Here is an 18,131-nt window from a genome sequence, read left to right on the forward strand (position 1 = left end):
GTGGGGGTTTTTGTGGGGGGTTGGGGGGCATTTCTGGGGTTTTTGGGGGGGGCTTGGGGGCAATTGCAGGGGTTTTGGGCCTGGTTTAGGGTGGGGGTTTGGGGGCATTTCTGGGGTTTGGGGCAATTCCAGGCATTTGGGGCATTTCTGGGGGTTTTAGGGCTGTTCTGGAGTGTGTTTGGGGGCACATTTTGGAGTGTTTAGGGTTTGGGGGGCACATTTTGGGGTGTTTAGGGTTTGGGGGGCACATTTTGGGGTGTTTAGGTTTTGGGGGGCACATTTTGGGGTGCTTAGGATTTGGGGGAGCCCCATAATCCTCCAAAATCCCCCCAAACCCCCAGCACAGGCAGGAGGGGGCCAAGGCCACACCTTTACCTGTGTCAGTGTGGGTGCAAAGGGGGCACATTTTGGGGGTCTCACACTTGTGGGGGGCACAGTTTAGTGTTTGTGAGGCACATTTTGGGGTGTTTAGGATTTGGGGGATCCCTCTGATCCCCCAAATCCCCCCAAACCCCGCAGCACAGGCAGCTCTGAGGAGGAGGAGTCTCAGTGTGGGTGCTAAGGGGGCACATTTTGGGGGTCACAGAGTTGTGGGGGGCACAGTTTAGTGTTTGTGGGGCATATTTTGGGGTGTTTAGGATTTGGGGGGCACATTTTGGGGGTGTTTAGGATTTGGGGGATCCCCCTGACCCCCCAAATCCCCCATGCCAGGCAGCTCTGAGGAGGGGGCCAAGGCCACACCTTTACCTGTGTCAGTGTGGGTGCAAAGGGGGCACATTTTGGGGGTCTCAGAGTTGTGGGGGGCACAGTTTAGTGTTTGTGAGGCACATTTTGGGGTGTTTAGGATTTGGGGGGCACACTTTGGGGGTGCTTAGGGTTTGGGGGATCCCCCTGACCCCCCAGATCCCCCATGCCAGGCAGCTCCTCCGAGTACAAGATCAACAACCGCGTGGTGCAGCTGAGCGAGTACAGCGAGGAGCTGGAGAAGTTGGGCATCCTCATCAAGGCCAGGAACTTCCTCGTCTTCCAGGTGGGGTGGGGTTTGGGGGGGTTTTGGGGTTTTTTGGGGGTGATTTGGGGCTTCTGGGGAGGTTTGGAGGGGGTTTTGGGGGGCTTTGTGTAGGTTCAGGGGGAGCAGAGTGGGGAGGTTTTTGTGCTCCCAGGAACTGGGGGCTCCCAGGATGGTTTTTGGGGGAGAATGCCCTCATTCCCCCACCCCAAAGGGATCCCCCAGCCCCCTGTGGGGATTTGGGGACACCCCATGAGGATTTGGGGATCCCCCCATGAGGATTTGGGGATCCCCCCTGGGGATTTGGGGACCCCACCATGAGGATTTGGGGACACCCCGTGAGGATTTGGGGACACCCCATGAGGATCTGGGGACACCCCATGAGGATCTGGGGACCCCTCCATGAGGATTTGGGGACACCCCATGAGGATTTGGGGACACCCCGTGAGGATTTGGGAACCCCCCCTGGGGATTTGGGAACTCTCCTGACTCCAAAAAGAATCTTGAGATTATGAGGGAGGGGGGTCAGTCCCTCCCCTTCCCTGAGGGAGACCCCAGACCCCTCCACATTGATTTGGGGGAGGGTCTCCCCCATCCCCCTCCCCACAGGGATCTCCCAAAGTCCCCCAAGGATTTGGGGACCCCCCATGGGATTTAGGAACCCCCTGAGCCCTTTCCCGTGAAGGACCCACAGGAGCTCCTGGGGCTCTTTGGGATCGGCTGCTCCTGGAACTGCCCCTCTCTGTTGGCATCTGCCACCCCTGTCGGGATTTGGGGATTTGGGAACCCTCCTGGCAGGATTTGGGGATTTGGGAACACTCCTGGCAGGATTTGGGGATTTGGGAACCCTCCTGGCAGGATTTGGGCACCCTCCTGGCAGGATTTGGGGATTTGGGCACCCTCCTGGCAGGATTTGGGGATTTGGGAACCCTCCTGGCAGGATTTGGGAACCCTCCTGGCAGGACTTGGGGATTTGGAAACCCTCCTGGCAGGATTTGGGGATTTGGGAACACTCCTGGCACCACCTGTGGGATTTTGGGGCTCTCTGACTCCCATTTTTTCATGACAGCCATCGCCATGAAGAGCCCCCAGGAGAGCACGGCCCTGTTTGAGGAGATCCCCAGGGATTCAGGGACCCCTGGCCCTGCAGGGATTTAGGGATCATTCTCAGGGATTTAGGAACCCTTCCAACAGGATTTAAGGATCATTCTCAGGGGTTTAAGAACCCCTCTAACAAAATTTAGGATCATTTCTGCCCCCATTTTTCAGGGACGAGTGCTGTCCATCGCCATGAAGAACCCCAAGGAGCGCACGGCTCTCTTTGAGGAGATCCCCAGGGATTTAGGGATCCCTCTCATGGATTTAGGGATCCCTGACCCTGCAGGGATGTAGGACCATTTCTGACAGGATTTAGGGATCATTCTCAGGGATTTAGGGCCGTTTCTCACAGGATTTAGGATCATTTCTGCCCCTGTTCCTCAGGGAGCAGTGGAGTCCATCGCCATGAAGAACCCCAAGGAGTGCACAGCTCTGTTTGAGGAGATCCCCAGGGATTTAAGGATCCCTCTCAGGGATTTAGGGATCCCTGACCCTGCAGGAATTTAGGGATCATTCTCAGGGATTTAGGACCCTTTCTGCCCCCGTTTTTCAGGGAGCAGTGGAGTCCATCGCCATGAAGAACCCCAAGGAGCGCACGGCCCTGTTTGAGGAGATCAGCCGCTCGGGGGAGCTCGCCCCCGAGTACGACAAGCGCAAGAAGGAGATGGTCAAGGCCGAGGAGGACACGCAGTTCAACTACCACCGCAAGAAGAACATCGCTGCCGAGCGCAAGGAGGCCAAGCAGGAGAAGGAGGAGGTGGGAAAGGCTAGGAATGTCGGGAAAAAACGGGGTTGGAGTAATGGGAAACAAAGATTTTGTGCTGCTGAGTGCAAGGAGGCCAAGCTGGAGAAGGAGGAGGTGGGAAAGGCTGGGAATGTCGGGAAAAAACGGGGTTGGATTAATGGGAAACAAAGATTTTGTGCTGCTGAGTGCAAGGAGGCCAAGCTGGAGAAGGAGGAGGTAGGAGGACACGCAGTTCAACTACCACCGCAAGAAGAACATCGCTGCCGAGCGCAAGGAGGCCAAGCAGGAGAAGGAGGAGGTGGGAAAGGCTGGGAATGTCGGGAAAAAACGGGGTTGGATTAATGGGAAACAAAGATTTTGTGCTGCTGAGTGCAAGGAGGCCAAGCTGGAGAAGGAGGAGGTGGGAAAGGCTGGGAATGTCGGGAAAAAAGGGGGTTGGGAAGTGGTTAGATTCATGGGAAAAACAAGTTTGGGGAATGCTCAGAAGCCTGGGCAAAGAGAAGTTTGGGAAGGCTGGGAAATCTTGTGGAAATGGGGTTTGGGAAGGCTGGGAATTCTGGGAGAAGAGGGGTTTGGGAATGCTCAGAATCCTGGGGAAAAGGGTTTGGGAATGCTCAAAATCATGAGGAAGAAAGGATTTGGGAATGCCTGGAAATCCTGGGAAAATGGGGGTTTGGGAAGGCTGGGAATTCTGGGGAAGTGGGGTTTGGGAAGGCTTGGAAATCTTGGGAAAGAGGCGTTTGGGAAGGCTGGGAATTCTGGGAAAAGAGAGGTTTGGGAATGGCTGGATTCCTGGGAAAAAAGGGTGTTGGGAATGCTCAGAATTCTGGGAAAAGAGGGGTTTGGAATGCTTGGATTCCTGGGGAAAGAGGCTTTGGGAAAGCTGGGAATTCTGGGGAAATGGGGTTTTGAGAAGGCTTGGAAATCTGGGGAAAGAGGGTTTGGGAAGGCTGGGAATTCTTGAGAAATGGGGTTTTGGGAATGGTTGGATTCTTGGGGAAAACAGGTTTCTCAGAGTCCCAGGAAAAAAGGGGGTTGGGAATGCTCAGAATTCTGGGAAAAGAGGGGTTTGGAATGCTTGGATTCCTGGGGAAAGAGGCTTTGGGAAAGCTGGGAATTCTGGGGAAATGGGGTTTTGAGAAGGCTTGGAAATCTGGGGAAAGATGGATTTGGGAAGGCTGGGAATTCTTGGGAAAAGGAAAGCTGGGAATTCTGGGGAAATGGGGTTTTGAGAAGGCTTGGAAATCTGGGGAAAGAGGGTTTGGGAAGGCTGGGAATTCTTGAGAAATGGGGTTTTGGGAATGGTTGGATTCTTGGGGAAAACAGGTTTGGGGAATGCTCAGAATCCTGAGAAAAAAGGGGTTTGGGAAGGCTGGGAATTCTGGGAAAAGAGGGGTTTGGGAATGCTCAGAGCCCCAGGACAGAAGGTTTGGGAATGGTTGGATTCGTGGGAAACAAGGATTTTGTGCTGCCAGGCAGGAGAAGGAGGAGGTGGGAAAGGCTGGGAATGTGGGAAAAAAGGGGCTGGGAAGGCTTGAGGGGTTTGGGAAGGCTGGGAATTCTTGGGAAAATGGGGTTTTGGAAGGCTGGGAATTTTTGAGAAATGGGGTTTTGGGAATGGTTGGATTCTTGGGGAAAACAGGTTTGGGGAATGCTCAGAATCCTGGGGAAAAAGGGGTTTGGGAAGGCTGGGAATTCTGGGAAAAGAGGGGTTTGGGAATGCTCAGAGCCCCAGGACAGAAGGTTTGGGAATGGTTGGATTCGTGGGAAACAAGGATTTTGTGCTGCCAGGCAGGAGAAGGAGGAGGTGGGAAAGGCTGGGAATGTGGGAAAAAAGGGGCTGGGAAGGCTTGAGGGGTTTGGGAAGGCTGGGAATTCTTGGGAAAAGTGAGTTTTGAGAAGGCTGGGAATTCTGGGAAAGGAGGGTTTTGGGAATGCTGGGAAGGGTCTGGACAGAGCCTGAGCTCCAGAAGCTCCTGGGCAGAGCCAGGCCTAGCCCAGCCCCAGCCCAGCTTTGAGCCGCTCCTGGCAGAGCCTGGCCTAGCCCAGCCCCAGCCCAGCTTTGAGCCGCTCCTGGCAGAGCCTGGCCTAGCCCAGCCCCAGCCCAGCTTTGAGCCGCTCCTGGCAGAGCCTGGCCTAGCCCAGCCCCAGCCCAGCTTTGAGCCGCTCCTGGCAGAGCCTGGCCTAGCCCAGCCCCAGCCCAGCTTTGAGCCGCTCCTGGCAGAGCCTGGCCTAGCCCAGCCCCAGCCCAGCTTTGAGCCGCTCCTGGCAGAGCCTGGCCTAGCCCAGCCCCAGCCCAGCTTTGAGCCGCTCCTGGCAGAGCCTGGCCTAGCCCAGCCCCAGCCCAGCTTTGAGCCGCTCCTGGCAGAGCCTGGCCTAGCCCAGCCCCAGCCCAGCTTTGAGCCGCTCCTGGCAGAGCCTGGCCTAGCCCAGCCCCAGCCCAGCTTTGAGCCGCTCCTGGCAGAGCCTGGCCTAGCCCAGCCCCAGCCCAGCTTTGAGCCGCTCCTGGCAGAGCCTGGCCTAGCCCAGCCCCAGCCCAGCTTTGAGCCGCTCCTGGCAGAGCCTGGCCTAGCCCAGCCCCAGCCCAGCTTTGAGCCGCTCCTGGCAGAGCCTGGCCTAGCCCAGCCCCAGCCCAGCTTTGAGCCGCTCCTGGCAGAGCCTGGCCTAGCCCAGCCCCAGCCCAGCTTTGAGCCGCTCCTGGCAGAGCCTGGCCTAGCCCAGCCCCAGCCCAGCTTTGAGCCGCTCCTGGCAGAGCCTGGCCTAGCCCAGCCCCAGCCCAGCTTTGAGCCGCTCCTGGCAGAGCCTGGCCTAGCCCAGCCCCAGCCCAGCTTTGAGCCGCTCCTGGCAGAGCCTGGCCTAGCCCAGCCCCAGCCCAGCTTTGAGCCGCTCCTGGCAGAGCCTGGCCTAGCCCAGCCCCAGCCCAGCTTTGAGCCGCTCCTGGCAGAGCCTGGCCTAGCCCAGCCCCAGCCCAGCTTTGAGCCGCTCCTGGCAGAGCCTGGCCTAGCCCAGCCCCAGCCCAGCTTTGAGCCGCTCCTGGCAGAGCCTGGCCTAGCCCAGCCCCAGCCCAGCTTTGAGCCGCTCCTGGCAGAGCCTGGCCTAGCCCAGCCCCAGCCCAGCTTTGAGCCGCTCCTGGCAGAGCCTGGCCTAGCCCAGCCCCAGCCCAGCTTTGAGCCGCTCCTGGCAGAGCCTGGCCTAGCCCAGCCCCAGCCCAGCTTTGAGCCGCTCCTGGCAGAGCCTGGCCTAGCCCAGCCCCAGCCCAGCTTTGAGCCGCTCCTGGCAGAGCCTGGCCTAGCCCAGCCCCAGCCCAGCTTTGAGCCGCTCCTGGCAGAGCCTGGCCTAGCCCAGCCCCAGCCCAGCTTTGAGCCGCTCCTGGCAGAGCCTGGCCTAGCCCAGCCCCAGCCCAGCTTTGAGCCGCTCCTGGCAGAGCCTGGCCTAGCCCAGCCCCAGCCCAGCTTTGAGCCGCTCCTGGCAGAGCCTGGCCTAGCCCAGCCCCAGCCCAGCTTTGAGCCGCTCCTGGCAGAGCCTGGCCTAGCCCAGCCCCAGCCCAGCTTTGAGCCGCTCCTGGCAGAGCCTGGCCTAGCCCAGCCCCAGCCCAGCTTTGAGCAGCTCCTGGCAGAGCCAGGCCTAGCCCAGCCCGAGCCCAGCTTTGAGCAGCTCCTGGGCAAAGCCAGACCCTGCTTTGAGCAGCTCCTGGGCAGAGCCTGGCCTAGCCAGCCCCAGCCCAGCTTTGAGCAGCTCCTGGGCAGAGCCTGGCCTGCCCAGCCCCAGCCCAGCTTTGAGCAGCTCCTGGCAGAGCCTGGCCTAGCCAGCCCCAGCCCAGCTTTGAGCAGCTCCTGGCAGAGCCTGGCCTAGCCAGCCCCAGCCCAGCTGACCGCCCGTGCCCCGCAGGCTGACCGGTACCAGCGGCTCAAGGACGAGGTGGTTCGGGCCCAGGTGCAGCTGCAGCTCTTCAAACTGTTCCACAACGAGGCCGAGATCGAGAAGCTCAACAAGGAGCTGGGGCTGAAGAACCGCGAGATCGACAAGGACAAGAAGAGGATGGACAGGGTGGAGGACGAGCTCAAGGACCGCAAGAAGGAGCTGGGCAAGATGATGAGGGAGCAGCAGCAGATCGAGAAGGAGATCAAGTGAGCAGCCTGGGCCTGGGGGGGGGAGAGCCCGAAAACGGGGGTGGTTTGGGTGGGAAAAGCTGGAGTGGTTGGGGTGGGAAAAGCTGGAATGGTTTGGGTGGGAAAAGCTGGGATGGTTGGGGTGGGAATGTTTAAAAACCAGGTTTAAATTCCCACCCAGGTGGTTCCAAGCTGGACAAGCCCAGCTTTCCCAGCCTGTCTCTGTAGCAGAGGGGCTCCAAAACCCTGGAATTGTTTGGGTGGGAAAACCTGGAATTATTTGGGTGGGAAAACCTGGAATTGTTTGGGTGGGAATATTTAAAAACCAGGTTTGAATTCTGGTTCCGTGGGCAGGGACCTTCACAGACCAGGGGGTTCCAAATCTCACCCAATCCCAGCTTTCCCAGCCTGTCTCCATGACAGGGGGGCTCCAAAATCTGGAATTGTTTGGGTGGGAATATTTAAAAACCAGGTTTGAATTCTGGTTCCAAAAGCAGGGACCTTCACAGACCAGGGGGTTCCAAATCTCACCCAATCCCAGCTTTCCCAGCCTGTCTCCATGACAGGGGGGCTCCAAAATCTGGAATTGTTTGGGTGGGAATATTTAAAAACCAGGTTTGAATTCTGGTTCCAAAACCTGGAATTATTTGGGTGAGAATATTTAAAAAACAGGTTTAAACTCTGGTTCCGTGGGCAAGGACACCTTCCCAGACCAGGTGGTTCCAAGCTGGACAAGCCCAGCTTTCCCAGCCTGTCTCTGTAGCAGAGGGGCTCCAAAACCCTGGAATTGTTTGGGTGGGAAAACCCTGGAATTGTTTGGGGGGGAATGTTTAAAAACCAGGTTTAAATTCCCCCCCAGGTGGTTCCAAGCGGGACAAGCCCAGCTTTCCCAGCCTGTCTCTGCAGCAGAGGGGCTCCAAAACCCTGGAATTGTTTGGGGGGGAATGTTTAAAAACCAGGTTTGAGGACACCTTCACAGACCAGGGGGTTCCAAGCTGGACAAGCCCAGCTTTCCCAGCCTGTCTCCATGGGGGAAGGGCTCCAGTGGGAAGGGAAGGATGCACCAAACCCCAAAACCGGGCCCAGACCCCAAAACCGGGCCCAAAGCCAGGCCCAAACCCCAAAGCTGGGCACAGAACCCAAAACTGGGCAGAAACCCCAAAACCAGGCACAGACAACGAGGCCGGGCACAAACCCCAAAACTGAGCACAGATCCCAAAACTGAGCACAGATCCCACAACTGAGCACAGATCCCAAAACCAGGCACAGATCCCAGAACTGAGCACAGATCCCAAAGCTGAGCACAGATCCCAAAACTAGGCCCAGATCCCAGAACTGGGCACAGATCCCAAAACTGAACACAGATCTCAAAACCGGGCCAAACCCCAAAATCGGGCACAGGACCCAAAGCCAGGCCGAAAACCAGGCCCAAAGCCTGAAGCCTGGCCCAAACCCCAAAGCCAGGCCCAAAGCCCAAAACCAGGCCAAAAACCAGGTCCAAACTCCCAAACCAGGCCCAAAGCCCAAAACCAGGCCCAAACCCCAATTCAGGCCCAAGTCCCAAAGCCAGGCCCAAACTCCCAAACCAGGCCCAAAGCCAGGCCCAAACTCCCAAAGCCCGGCCCAAACTCCCAAGCCAGGCCCAAAGCCACGCCCAAACCCCAAAGCCAGGGCCAAACTCCCAAAACCAGGCCCAAAGCCAGGCCCAAAGCCAGGCTCAAACTCCCAAGCCAGGCCCAAAGCCAGGCCCAAACCCCAAAACCAGGCCCAAAACCAGGCCCAAACTCCCAAACCAGGCCCAAAGCCAGGCCCAAAGCCCCAAACCAGGCCCAAAGCCACACCCAAAACCAGGCCCAAACTCCCAAACCAGGCCCAAAGCCCGGCCCAAACTCCCAAACCAGACCCCAAAGCTAGGCCCATACTCCCAAAGCAGGCCCAAAACCCGGCCCAAACTCCCAAAGCAGGCCCCAGTCCAGGCCCAGGTCCCAGCCCTCGTGTGGTCGGCAGGGAGAAGGACGCGGAGCTGAACCAGAAGCGGCCGCAGTACATCAAGGCCAAGGAGAACACGTCGCACAAGATCAAGAAGCTGGAGGCGGCGCGCAAGTCGCTGCAGAACGCCCAGAAGCAGTACAAGAAACGCAAGGCGGACATGGACGAGCTGGAGAAGGAGATGCTGTCCGTGGAGAAATCCCGGCAGGAGTTCGAGGAGCGCATGGAGGAGGAGAGCCAGAGCCAGGGCAGAGACCTGACCCTGGAGGAGAACCAGGTGTGGGGTGGGATTTGGGGATTTGGGGTTTGGGAGGGACCTGACCCTGGAGGAGAACCAGGTGTGGGGTGGGATTTGGGGATTTGGGATTTGGGGTCTGGGACAGACCTGACCCTGGAGGAGAACCAGGTATGGGGCGGGATTTGGGGTTTGGGAGGGCCCTGACCCTGGAGGAGAACCAGGCATGGGGCGGGATTTGGGGTTTGGGAGGGCCCTGACCCTGGAGGAGAACCAGGTATGGGGTGGGATTTGGGGATTTGGGGTCTAGGAGAGACCTGACCTTGGAGGAGAACCAGGTTTGGGGAGATCCCATGGGATTTGGGGATTTGGTGTTTGGGAGGGACCTGACCTTGGAGGAGAACCAGGTATGGGGTGGGATTTGGGGTTTGGGGTTTGGGAGGGACCTGACCCTGGAGGAGAACCAGGTGTGGGGGGATCCCATGGGATTTGGGGATTTGGGGTCTAGGAGGGACCTGACCTTGAAGGAGAACCAGGTGTGGGGTGGGATTTGGGGTTTGGGGTTTGGGAGGGATGGAGGAGAGCCAGAGCCAGGGCAGAGACCTGACTCTGGAGGAGAACCAGTTGTGGGGGGATCCCATGGGATTTGGGATTTGGGAGGGACGGAGGAGAGCCAGAGCCACAGGAGGGACCTGACCCTGGAGGAGAACCAGGTGTGGGGGGGACAGGTGGGGTTTGGGGGCTTGGCAGGGATCTCACCGTGGAGCAGAACCAGGTATGGGTGGGATTTGGGGACTTGAGAGGGATGGAGATCTTACCTTGGAGAATCAGGTATGGCTGGGCCAGGTGGGGTTTGGGGGCTGGGGGGGATGGAGGAGAGCCAGAGCCACAGGAGAGATCTCACCTTGCAGGAGAACCAGGTGTGGGGGGGACAGGTGGGGTTTGGGGGGGACCTGACCCTGCAGGAGAACCAGGAATGGGGTGATGCCGTGGGATTTGGGAAGGGCTCTCTGGAGCTCCAGGTGAGCCCACCCAGGTGAGCTGGCCCAGGTGAGCCCACCCAGGTGTGCTGATCCCATGGGATTTGGGAAGGGTTAGAATTAAGGTTAGGAGGGTTCTGTGGATCCCAGGTGAGCCAACCCAGGTGAGCCCCCCCCAGGTGAACTGACCCCAGTTGCCCCCAGGTTGCCCCCAGATGAGCTGTTCCCCAGGTGAGCTGCCCCAGGTGAGCCCCCCCAGATGAGCTGTTCCCCAGGTTGCCCCCAGGTGAGCTGACCCCAGGTGACCCCCCCAGGTGAGCTGTGCCCCAGGTGAGCTGCCCCATGTGAGCCCCCAGCTGAGCCCCCAGGTGGGCTGTCCCCCCCCAGGTGAAGAAGTACCACCGGCTGAAGGAGGAGGCCAGCAAGCGCGCGGCCACGCTGGCCCAGGAGCTGGAGAAGTTCAACCGCGACCAAAAGGCCGACCAGGACCGGCTGGACCTGGAGGAGAGGAAGAAGGTGGAGACCGAGGTGAGCTGGGGTCCCCCCCGTGTCCCCAGACCGTCCCCGAGCCCCCCGGAGCCCCCCTGAGCCCCCGTGACCCCAGGGTGTCCCCAAGGGGCTGGAGTGGCCCCAGACAATCCCTGGAGGAGCAGAAATGACTGAAGGGTGTGGGATCAGCCCCACAGAATCCCCCAGAATCACCCCAAATCCCCCAAATCCCCTTTTTCACCCCCAAACCCCCTTTTTTCCTCCCCAAACAATCCCTGGAGGAGCAGAAACATCTCGAGGGTGTGGGATCAGCCCCCCAAACCCTCAAAACTCACCCCAAATCCCCTTTTGCACCCCCAAACCCCCCTTTATTCCCCCCCCGGACAATCCCTATAGCAGCAGAAACATCTCGAGGGTGTGGGATCAGCCCCCCAAAATCACCCCAAACCCCCCTTTTCTCCCCCCAAACGCCCTTTTCTGCCCCCAGACAATCCCTGGAGGAGCAGAAGCGCCTGGAGGGCGAGCTGACCGAGGAGGTGGAGCTGGCCAAGCGGCGCATCGACGAGATCAACAAGGAGCTGAACCAGGTGATGGAGCAGCTCGGGGACGCTCGCATCGACCGCCAGGAGAGCAGCCGGCAGCAGCGCAAGGCCGAGATCATGGACAGCATCAAACGCCTGTACCCCGGCTCCGTGGTGAGGGGAGCCCGGGAACTGACCCAGAACTGCACCTAAACTGACCAGGGACTGACCCAGAACTGACCAGGAACTGACCAGGAACTGACCCAGAACTGCACCAAAACTGACCAGGGACTGACCCAGAACTGACCAGGAACTGACCCAGAACTGCACCAAAAACTGACCCAGAACTGCACCAAAACTGACCCAGAACTGCACCAAAACTGACCCAGAACTGACCCGGAACTGACCCAGAACTGACCAGAAACTGACCCAGAACTGACCAGGAACTGACCCAGAACTGACCAGGAACTGACCCAGAACTGACCAGGAACTGACCCAGAACTGCACCAAAACTGACCAGGAACTGACCCAGAACTGACCAGGAACTGACCAGGAACTGACCCAGAACTGCACCAAAACTGACCAGGGACTGACCCAGAACTGACCAGAAACTGACCCAAAACTGCACCAAAATCTGACCAGAAACTGCCCAGAAACTGACCCAGAACTGACCAGGAACTGACCAGGAACTGACCCAGAACTGACCAGGAACTGACCCCCAAGAACTGACCAAGAACTGACCAGGAACTGACCAAGAACTGACCCAGAACTGCACCAAAACTGACCAGGAACTGACCCAAAACTGCACCAAAAACTGACCCAAAACTGACCAGGAACTGACCCAGAACTGACCCAAAACACCCCCAGAAAGTGACCCAGAACTGCTCCAAAAACTGACCAAAAACTGACCCAGAACTGACCAGAACTGCACCAAAAACTAACCAGGAACAGACCCAAAACACCCCCAAAAACTGACCCAAAGCACCCCAGAAAGTGACCCAAAATTGCACCAAAAACTGATCCAGAACTCCTTAAAAACTGACTCAAAACTGATGAGGAACGGACCCAAAACTGACCCAGAACTCCCCAAAAACTGACCCAAAACTGCCCAGAAACTGCACCAAAACTGACCCAAAACCCCCTAAAAATTGCCCCAATATCCCTGACCCCATAGCTGCTATTGCCCCGTGTCCCTGACCCCATACCCCACACCTGACCCTATAAAAACCCCAAACCCCATAACTGACCCCATAACTGACCCCATACCCCATAACTGACCCCATAACTGACCCCGTACCCTATAAGTGACCCCATAACCCATACCTGACCCCATAAGTGACCCCATACCTGATCCCATTGCAGTATGGCCGCCTGATTGACCTGTGCCAGCCCACGCAGAAGAACCCAACCCCATTTCCAGTGTCCCTGACCCCATAGCTGCTATTGCCCCGTGTCCCTGACCCCATACCCCACACCTGACCCCATACCCTACACCTGACCCCATAACTGACCCCATACCTGACCCCATAAGTGACCCCATACCTGATCCCATTGCAGTATGGCCGCCTGATTGACCTGTGCCAGCCCACGCAGAAGAACCCAACCCCATTTCCAGTGTCCCTGACCCCATAGCTGCTATTGCCCCGTGTCCCTGACCCCATACCCCACACCTGACCCCATAACTGACCCCATACCTGACCCCATTGCAGTATGGCCGCCTCATTGACCTGTGCCAGCCCACGCAGAAGAAGTACCAGATCGCCGTGACCAAGGTGCTCGGCAAGAACATGGACGCCATCATCGTGGACTCGGAGAAGACGGGCAGGGATTGCATCCAGTACATCAAGGAGCAGCGCGGCGAGCCCGAGACCTTCCTGCCCCTCGACTACCTCGAGGTCTGACCCCAGAAGGGTGGGGAAAACCCTAAAAGGGGTTTGGGGGCAGAGAAAACCCTATAGTGGGGTTTGGGTAACTGAGACCTTCCTGCCCCTCAACTACCTCGAGGTCTGACCCCAAAAGGGTGGGGGAAACCCTAAAAGGGGTTTGGGGGCAGAGAAAACCCTAAAACCAGCTTTAGGGTCATTGAAAATCCTAAAATAGGGTTTGGGGGCAGAGAAAACCCTATAGTGGGGTTTGGGTAACTGAGACCTTCCTGCCCCTCGGCTACCTCGAGGTCAGACCCCAAAAGGGCAGGAGAAAAAACCCTAAAAGGGGTTTGGGGTCAGAGGAAACCCTAAATTGGGATTTGGGGTTTCAGGTGAAACCCACCGACAAGAAGCTTTGGGCTCGGGTTTAACCCCTGATTTTTGGGGTTTTTCACCCCTGATTTTGGGGTTTTCACCTCAAATTTTGGGGTTCTGACCCCGATTTGAGATCCTGACCCCATTTTTGGGGTTTAGGTGAAAGCAAAAGACGAGGAGCTGCAGGGATGGGTTTTAACCCCATTTTTGAGGTTTTTAACCCCAAATTTTTGGGATTCTAACCTGAAATTGAGATCCTGACCCCATTTTTGGGGTTTAGGTGAAAGCAAAAGACGAGGAGCTGCAGGGATGGGTTTTAACCCCATTTTTGGGGCTTTTCAGCCCTGATTTTGGGATCCTCACCTGAATTTGAGTTCCTGACCCCATTTTTGGGGTTTTAAGCCCCCAGTTTTGGGGTTCTGACCCCAATTTTGGACTCTGACCCCATTTTTGGGGTTTTGACCCCCGATTTTTGGGATTCAGGTGAAGCCCAAGAACAAGAAGCCGCAGGATCAGTTTCAACCCCATTTTTGAGGTTTTTCACCCCAAATTTTTGGGATCCTCACCTGAATTTGGGTTCCTGACCCCATTTTTGGGGTTTTCCACCCCCGTTTTTTGGGATCAGGTGAAGCCCACGGACGAGAAGCTGCGGGAGCTGCGGGGGGCCAAGCTGGTGATCGACGTGATCCGCTACGAGCCGCCGCACATCAAGAAGGCGCTGCAGTTCGCCTGCGGCAACGCGCTGGTGTGCGACAACGTCGAGGACGCGCGCAGGATCGCCTTCGGCGGCCACCAGCGCCACAAGGTGCCCCAAAACCGGCCAAAATTACCCTGAACCAGCCCAAAAACCAGCCCAAAAATACCCCGAAACTGACCCATCGCCTTTGGGGGCCACCAGCGCCACAAGGTGCCCCAAAACCGGCCAAAATTACCCTGAACCAGCCCAAAAATACCCCGAAACTGACCCATCGCCTTCGGCGGCCACCAGCGCCACAAGGTGCCCCAAAAACGGCCAAAATTACCCTGAAATACCCAAAAACCAGTCCAAAAATACCCTGAAACTGACCCATTGCCTTTGGGGGCAACCAGCGCCACAGGGTGCCCTAAAAAGGCCCAAATCACCCAAAAATACTCAAAACCAGCCCAAAAATACCCTAAACCAGCCCAAAAATACTCAAAACCAGTCCAAAAATACCCTAAACCAGCCCAAAAATACTCAAAACCAGTCCAAAAATACCCTAAATTAGCCCAAAAATACTCTAAAGGAGCCCCATTGCCTTCGGTGGCCTCCAGCGCCACAAGGTGCCCCAAAATCACCCCAAAATACCCAAAAACCAACCCAAAAATACCCTAAACCAACCCAAAAATACCCTAAACCAGCCCAAACAGCCCCCAGAAATACCCTTAAAATGGCCAAAATCACCCCAAAATACCCCAAAACCAGCCAAAATCACCCCAGAAATACCCTAAAAACAGCCCAAAAATACCCTAAAAACCGACCCAAAAACACCTTAAAAACGGCCAAAACCACCCCAAAAATACCCTGAAAATCCACCCAAAAAGTCCCTAAACCCCCCCCAGACAGCCCCCAAAAATATCCTTAAAATGGCCAAAATCACCCCAAAAATATCCTGAAAATCACCCCAAAAATACCCTAAAAATCACCCCAAAATACCCTAAAACTCAGCCCAAAATACCCTCAAAACCACCCCAAAAACACCCTTAAAACGGCCCAAACCACCCCAAAATACCCCAAAACCACCTCGAAAGTACCCTAAAAACGGCCCGCATCACCCCAAAGCAGCCCCAGTGTCCCCAATGTCCCCGATGTCCCTCAGACGGTGGCCCTGGACGGGACACTGTTCCAGAAGCCCAAGGGTGGCTCTGGGTGTCCCCAATGTCCCCATGATGTCCCCAATGTGTCCCCAATGTCCCCGTTGATGTCCCCAATGTCCCCCAGACGGTGGCCCTGGACGGGACGCTGTTCCAGAAGCCCAAGGGTGGCTCTGGGTGTCCCCAATGTCCCCATTGATGTCCCCGATGTCCCCCAGACGGTGGCCCTGGACGGGACGCTGTTCCAGAAGTCGGGCGTGATCTCGGGCGGCGCCAGCGACCTGAAGGCCAAAGCGCGGCGCTGGGACGAGAAGGCCGTGGACAAGCTCAAGGAGAAGAAGGAGCGGCTGACCGAGGAGCTCAAGGTGGGACCCCGAACTCAGCCTAAAACTGAGCCTAAAACTGAGCCTAAAACCCAAACCTGGGCCTAAAACCCAGACCTGGGCTTAAACTGAGCCCAAACTGAGCCTAAAACCCAAACCTGAGCCTAAAACTGAGCTTAAAACCCAAAACTGAGCCCAAAATGAGCCCAGACAAGCTCAAGGAGAAGAAGGAGCGGCTGACCGAGGAGCTCAAGGTGGGACCCTGAACTGAGCCTAAAACTGAGCCTTTAACTGAGCCTAAAACCCAGACCTGGGCTTAAACTGAGCTTAAACTGACCCTAAAACCCAAACCTGAGCTTAAACTGAGCCTAAAACCCAAACCTGAACCTAAAACCCCAAAGCTGAGCCTAAAACCCAAAGCTGAGCTTGAAAACCCCAAAATGACCCCAGACAAGCTCAAGGAGAAGAAGGAGCAGGTCACTGAGGAGCTCAAGGTGGGACCCCAAAACTGACCCCAAAACCCCAAAGCTGACCCTAAACTAAGCCTAAAATCCCAGACCTGAGCCTGAAACGCAAAGCTGAGCCTAAAAACCCCAAAGGAACCCCAGAAATCCCAAAGTGACCCCAGACAAGCTCAAGGAGAAGAAGGAGCAGCTGAGAGAGGAGCTCAGGGTGGGGCCCCAAACTGAGCCTAAAACTGAGCCTAAAAGTGAGCCTAAAATCCCAGACCTGAGCCTAAAACCCAAAGCTGAGCCTAAAAACCCCAAAGCAACCCCAGAAACCCCAAACAGAACTCCCAAAACCCCAAAGTGACCCCAGACTCAAGAAGGAGCGGCTGACAGAGGAGCTCAGGGTGGGACCCCAAAACTGAGCCTAAAACTGAGCCTAAACCTCAAAACCGACCCCAAAAACCGGAAACCGACCCCAGATTGTCCCGAGTTCCCTTCATTTTCCCCTTCCCCCCATTTCTCTCCCATTTTTCCCCGTTTTTCCCCCAAAATTCCCATTTTTTCCCAATTTTCCCCCATTTCTCCGTTTCCTTCCCTTTTTTCCCATTTCTTTCCTTGTTTTTTCCCATTCTCCCTCTATTTCATTCCCCGTTTTTTCCCAAAATTCCCATTTATTTCCCTGATTTTTTCCCATTTTCCCCCCTTTTTCCCCCATCTTTTCCCCAAATTCCCATTTCTTTCCCCATTTCTTTCCCCATTTTTTCTCGTTTCTTCCCCAGTTTTTTCATTTTTTCCTCATATCTTTTCCCATTTTCCCCCATTTCCCTCCCTTTCCCCCCCAAATTCCAATTTTGTCCCCATCTTTTCCCATTTTTTCCTCATTTTTTCCATTTCTTTCCCTGGTTTTTTTTTCCCATTTTCCCCCATTTCTTTCCCTGTTTTTTCCACATTTTCCCCATTTATTTTCCCACTTCTTTCCAGTTTTTTTCCCCCTTTCCCCCCATTTCTCTCTCTTTTTCCCCCCCAAATTCCCATTTCTTTCCCCGTTTTTTCCCCTTTTTCCCCATTTCTTTCCCCAAATTCCCATTTTCTCCCAGATTTTCCCAAATTTCCCCTTTCCCCCCCCCAGGAGCAGATGAAGGCCAGGCTCAGCGAGGCCGAGCTGCGCCCCCTCCCCACCCTCAAACTCCCATTTCCCCCCATTATTTCCCATTTTTTCCCCGTTTTTCCCCATTTTTTTCCCATTTTTCCCCATTTTTATCCCGTTTTTTCTCCGTTTTTCCCCATTTTCCCCCATTTTTCCCCATTTCCCCCATTTTCATCCCGTTTCTCCCCCATCCCCAGGAGCAGATGAAGGCCAAGCGCAAGGAGGCCGAGCTGCGCCCCCTCCCCACCCCCAAACTCCCATTTCCCCCCTTTTTTCCCATTTTTCCCCATTTTTATCCCGTTTTTTCCCCGTTTTTCCCCGTTTCCCCCCCCCTTTTTTTCCCATTTTCCCATTTTCTCACCATTTCCCCCATTTTTCTCCCATTTTCTCCCATTATTTCCCTCATTTTTTCCCATTTTTTCCCATTTTCCCCATTTCCCCCCAATTTCCCCCCCATTCCCGCCCCATTTTCCCCAATTTTTTCCCAATTTTTCCCCATTTTCCCCATTTTTCCCCCAATTTTTCCCCCATTTTCACCCCAATTTTCCCCATTTCCCCGTTTCCCCCATTCTCACCCCAATATTCCCGCGTTTCCCCGTTCCCCAGGAGAAGTCCAAGCTGGAGAGCGAGCTGGCCAACTTCGGGCCGCGCATCAACGACATCAAGCGCGTGATCCAGGGCCGCGAGCGCGAGATGAGGGAGCTCAAGGAGAAGATGAACCAGGTGCGGCAATGCCGGAACCTTCCGGAACCTTCCGGGGCAAGTCCCGCAAATCTGGGGGGATTCTCACACAGTTTGGGAAAAAAATCCCAAATTTCGGGGGAAAAAATCGGGTTTTTTGGGGGAAAAATCACATTTTTTGCGGAAAAAAATCACTCTTTTTGGGAAAAAAAAAATCACTTTTTTTTTGGGAAAAAAATCCCAATATTTGGGAAAAAAAATCCCAAATTTTTGGGGAAAAAAA

The 18,131-nt window shown here is 56.0% G+C and overlaps 1 protein-coding gene across 1 annotated transcript in view; it reads left to right on the forward strand.

Moving 5' to 3' along the window:
* SMC1A (structural maintenance of chromosomes 1A) overlaps nt 1-18,131 on the forward strand; it is a gene marked incomplete at its 3' end in the record, with an annotated part of 32,840 nt that overhangs the window by 6,300 nt on the left and 8,409 nt on the right. The window contains exons 4-13 of the mRNA XM_041411138.1: nt 2,661-2,864; nt 6,741-6,979; nt 8,969-9,227; nt 10,553-10,725; nt 11,142-11,349; nt 12,885-13,070; nt 14,041-14,220; nt 15,467-15,613; nt 17,365-17,418; nt 17,774-17,890. Of these exons, the coding sequence (XP_041267072.1) occupies nt 2,661-2,864; nt 6,741-6,979; nt 8,969-9,227; nt 10,553-10,725; nt 11,142-11,349; nt 12,885-13,070; nt 14,041-14,220; nt 15,467-15,613; nt 17,365-17,418; nt 17,774-17,890 (1,767 nt within the window). The remainder of the gene's footprint in view (nt 1-2,660; nt 2,865-6,740; nt 6,980-8,968; nt 9,228-10,552; nt 10,726-11,141; nt 11,350-12,884; nt 13,071-14,040; nt 14,221-15,466; nt 15,614-17,364; nt 17,419-17,773; nt 17,891-18,131) is intronic.

Source organism: Onychostruthus taczanowskii, unplaced genomic scaffold (assembly GCF_017590055.1).
Source record: "Onychostruthus taczanowskii isolate IOZ18803 unplaced genomic scaffold, ASM1759005v1 scaffold342, whole genome shotgun sequence".
Lineage (NCBI taxonomy): Eukaryota > Metazoa > Chordata > Aves > Passeriformes > Passeridae > Onychostruthus > Onychostruthus taczanowskii.